This window comes from Lycium barbarum, chromosome 2, assembly GCF_019175385.1.
Source record: "Lycium barbarum isolate Lr01 chromosome 2, ASM1917538v2, whole genome shotgun sequence".
In the NCBI taxonomy this organism is placed as follows: Eukaryota; Viridiplantae; Streptophyta; class Magnoliopsida; order Solanales; family Solanaceae; genus Lycium; species Lycium barbarum.
This window is the reverse complement of record NC_083338.1, coordinates 148,684,522-148,688,777: the sequence shown is the minus strand read 5'-3', so window position 1 is coordinate 148,688,777 and position 4,256 is coordinate 148,684,522. Positions and strand designations below refer to the sequence as shown.

At 36.6% G+C, this 4,256-nt stretch overlaps 1 protein-coding gene across 1 annotated transcript; it reads left to right on the top strand.

Annotated features, from left to right (window-relative positions):
• The first annotated feature begins 2,320 nt into the window (after window positions 1–2,320).
• On the top strand, window positions 2,321–3,970 carry LOC132628013 (putative F-box protein At3g10430). Its single transcript, XM_060343678.1, has one exon. The coding sequence runs from the start codon at window positions 2,503–2,505 to the stop codon at window positions 3,586–3,588; it is 1,086 nt and encodes a 361-aa protein (XP_060199661.1). The 5' UTR covers window positions 2,321–2,502; the 3' UTR covers window positions 3,589–3,970.
• Window positions 3,971–4,256: the final 286 nt, after the last annotated feature.

The window sequence follows — 4,256 nt, the reverse complement described above, 5'->3', positions numbered from 1 at the left end:
AAGCTGGTGTCAGGACTTGGTCTAACTAGTCAAAAAATTGACTCTTGTGTTAATGGATGTATGTTGTATTACAAGGCTGATAAAGATAGACAGAATGTAAGTTTTGTAAAGAACCCCGTTATAAAGAATGTGTGCGCAAGAAGGGTAGCAAAAAGGTTCAACAAAAGACAATGCATTATCTGCCACTTATTCCTAGGCTTCAACACTTGGTGGGTGGTTATAAAGACGAAGCCAAGAGGAGTTGTGGATACAAGATATGACCTGGAAGTTGCTTACCAAGAGGAGCAATCACATGTTAGTGCAAGTATAGAGAATGACCCAATTGATTGCTTACGAGATGACCAAGTTGATGATGAAGAGGTTGATGGAAGTAGTTATCAACCCGTTGTCAATGAAGATGGACATGATTTAATTGACGGGGAAGATGATGAGGCAGCAGGTGAAGAAGAGGAAGAAGAGGAGGCTGGAAGTGAAGAAGAGGATGACGATGAAGAGGCAACAAGTGAAGAGGAAGATATTTTTGATAGTGATGATTCACAGATCAGTTTCAAACCCAAGAAGAGGACGAAGAGGAAGATGAGGACGATTGAGAATATTAGTTGGTCGATTTGTTTTGTTTATTTACAATACTATATTCGGTTTATGATTTTTATATTATACTATTTAGAAAATTCAGAATATTATTTTGTCTCCATGGATAGCAAGAGATTATATATGCTACGAACTCAAACCTATGATGTTTGTTGTGGTATTTTATTCTCTAGAAGTTTATCTGTTGAACATGAAGTGTGTAGGCCTTTGTGTAATCCTTATTTCCATTAATTTGATTTTGTCCAAGCTAGTGTAGTATGAAATTTTTTTCAACTGCTGGTAGTTGGTGTGCTCTATCTTATGCAGCAAATGAGGATCCAAAGTTATCATCTGTAAGTTGGAGACTAGTAGTGTCTTTTTAAGCTTAAAAGTTAACTGAAGAAGGGACATGGAGAATGAGTAGGTACAGTTAAGAAAGTTGCCCAATTCTGTGCCAAGATTACTTTAGTATCTAAATCATGGTCAGCCGAAATACTTATCACTATATTTATTCATGTTTTGTACAGTGATTACATCACTAATACATTATATTAATGTTCTGTGTTTCTTGCAGATGTCAGGTGTAGGATCTAAAAGAGATGGACAATCTAATGGTAAAGGAGGAAAATCAAGTAAAAAGAAGACACGTGCAGTAGAACGACAAGCAGTTCAATACGTCGGCCTTGCAGTTTACTCGTCCACAATACGTCTAACTCACTGAATAACATGTGCCATGTAGTGGTAGTCCTCCTCAGAAGTAACAATTAAGAGACAACTAAGAATCAAAATCAATATAGTTAATAATTCCATATTAATACTTTATGTTGTTAAGCTCGCAATTGCAAGTATATCTGTTTGCTGATAAAATGTGACAGGGCTATAGCTATTTATAGAGGAATATGAAAATTCTTTAGGCCACAAGTAGTATCAATTGCATTTGATACGCTAATGACATGCATCATATCATAAAATCCAAATATAGGTAAGGTGATTATTTCTTTTTAATTAGTGGCATCGGATATGGCTTCCAAAGGAATTAATGGCCGTGTGTGAAATTAATGATTTTATAACTGGAGACACTTAATTTTTTACCCTCCCCGAATTATTTTACACGATTTTTAACATTAATTTTTTTTTTCGGCTTAATCTTGCTATTCCGGAATTTATCTCATTTTAGTTGTTTTTTGTGAAAATAAAAAATATATAATACAAAAATTAGAGTCGTATTTAAGATAAAGAGAAAATTTCAAAAAATATTCTTTCTTTTTAACCTGATTTATATGTATAAGTTTGTATTTTTTTAGTCTAAAGATTAGGCGGTTAATATGCTTATAAGTGTATTTAGATTTTTATTAAAATAAAGTAAAAAAAAAAAGGATCAACCAAAAAGTTCCACCTCATAAGATTCCTCTCAACAAACTAATTTCTCCCACTCCATTTTACAATACACGTTTTCATATACCTGCGTAGGGGCAGAGTCACGTTAGCGCTAATAATGTATTTTTTAAGTTAAAATTATTTTATTATGTATATATAGTAGATGTTAAACCCTCTAATTTTTTTATATATTTATTTTTTAAAATTTTTAAATATCTTAGATAAAAATTCTGGTTCCGCCACCGCAATCTCACGACAAGGCACAGAAAAGAAAAAAACAGATATTAAAAAGAAAGGGAGGGGACACGTGACAAAAATTGGAGGGGGAGTATTATTTTTGGGTGGTCAGTTTTCATAGAAAGCAATATGCACACACATCAGATAAAAAGGCAAAAAGGGACCAACATATAGAGATAGAGAGAGAGAGAACAGATAGAGGAAAGAGACACAATCACATCACACATAGAAAAGAGAGCGTGACGGACAGATCGGAAAAAGTAAAAAAAAATTGGCTTTGTTTTTCGATACTCAATTGTCTTCCTTTCTCCTTATGCGATGTTGCTTTGTGGGGGTTTCCCTGAAGATTTAGCAAGGGAGATTCTGGTGAGATTGCCTGTGAAATCGTTGTTGCGATTCAAATGCTGCTGCAAGAACTGGTATGCTCTTATCAAAAGTCGTAGTTTCATTCAACAACAATTGAATTGTAGCAAAAACAAACTCCTGATTTATGATAATGGTGCATCTCCCATTCCCTTGATTATTTTGGATGATCAAAGTCAAGAAAATATTCCCCAGAGGTTTAGAGGTATGGCGACCCTCTTAGGTTCTGTGGATGGCCTGTTTTATTTGGAGTGCCAATTCGATGATGAACTAATCTCGTGTGCATTATGGAATCCTGCCACCAGGGAGGTGAGACCCCTCCCCCTCCCTCCACCCGAAATCAGTGACGGCTCTCGCCTTGGGTTCGGATTAGACCCCTTGACTAAGGACTATAAGGTGGTTCACTTTCGCTACTCCTTTGATTATAATCATGTAAATGCAGCAGTCTATTCCTGTTCCCGAGACTCATGGAGAATTTTCAGACCTAAAGATTCCTATAAACCCCACTTATCAAACAATGAATGCCTCCAGGGACGCACATATGGTACTACTTATTTGAATGGAGCTTATTACTGGCTGCTATGTGGGATGGAAAACTGCAGCATTCTTTTATTCAACTTTGGGAGTGAGGTGTTTGAAGAGATTGGAGGACCAGATGGTCACTCTGTTAGGCTTGTGCCGAATGCCCCGCATCTAATATTGCTTGATGATTCCATTGCCATCTTGAGCGGAGTTGACCGTTTTTTTTTTTTTGATATATGGGTAATGATCCAACCAGGGGTATGGAACAAACTTGTTACCTTTCAATGCTTCACACGCATTAAGTCTTTCTGTGATAGCTCTCTCATTCTGGTAACAAAAGCTTTTCAACTGCTCTCCTATAATGTTCGGACAAATAAGACGAGGCGTCTTGGATTTCGTCATTTGGGCCTGAAGGATGACCTAGATTTTGGTGGCTGTGGGGTATATTGTTATAAGGAGAGCTTAGTAACAATTAAACGTGGAGAGGTGGACCATTTATTTCCTGACATATTTGACTGACTCCTCCATTGAGCTTTCTAACAAGTGCATCAGATGATATGCGGCACACTCGCTGAATCGAGCTTATACGCATGTTCACTCAATCTTTTATCATTTTCATACTTCTGATTGCTGTCATAAAGTGTGTGGCATTGGGCTTATAAGATTACTTGAGCAGATGATATGTTAGCACATTCTCTGATCTGGGTAAACCCACTCTTCTACTTGGGTGCCACCCTGCCTTTCTTAGTTATCATCATCCTTAAGATAAAGTAGTTGTCTTTTGATCTTCGAATCCTTGAATTTGATGCTTGCTGCAAAAGTTGTACTATGTTTAACTAGTAAAACACTTTGTTGATGTTTTGATTTACTCAAATGATCGACTTATGTCCTTTATTGTATTTATGGCCTGAGTGCTGCCATCTTGATGATATGCTTTGTAGAATCAGGTTGTCAATGAGTCTGCTCTGAGGAAGGCTTTACATCTTTGTTGCCGCGTTCATATGAAAGCACAAGGCATAGTATCATTGAAGGTGCTGATTGTAGCCTCAACTTCTCGTATCACAAGACTATCTTTCTCTTGTTACTCTTTGTATTTCGATTCCAATTTCCAATTGAACAAATCTCTTTTTTAATGAACAACATGCCTAGACAGCGACTCCTAGAGAAACAGACCTAAACTGAAGCTT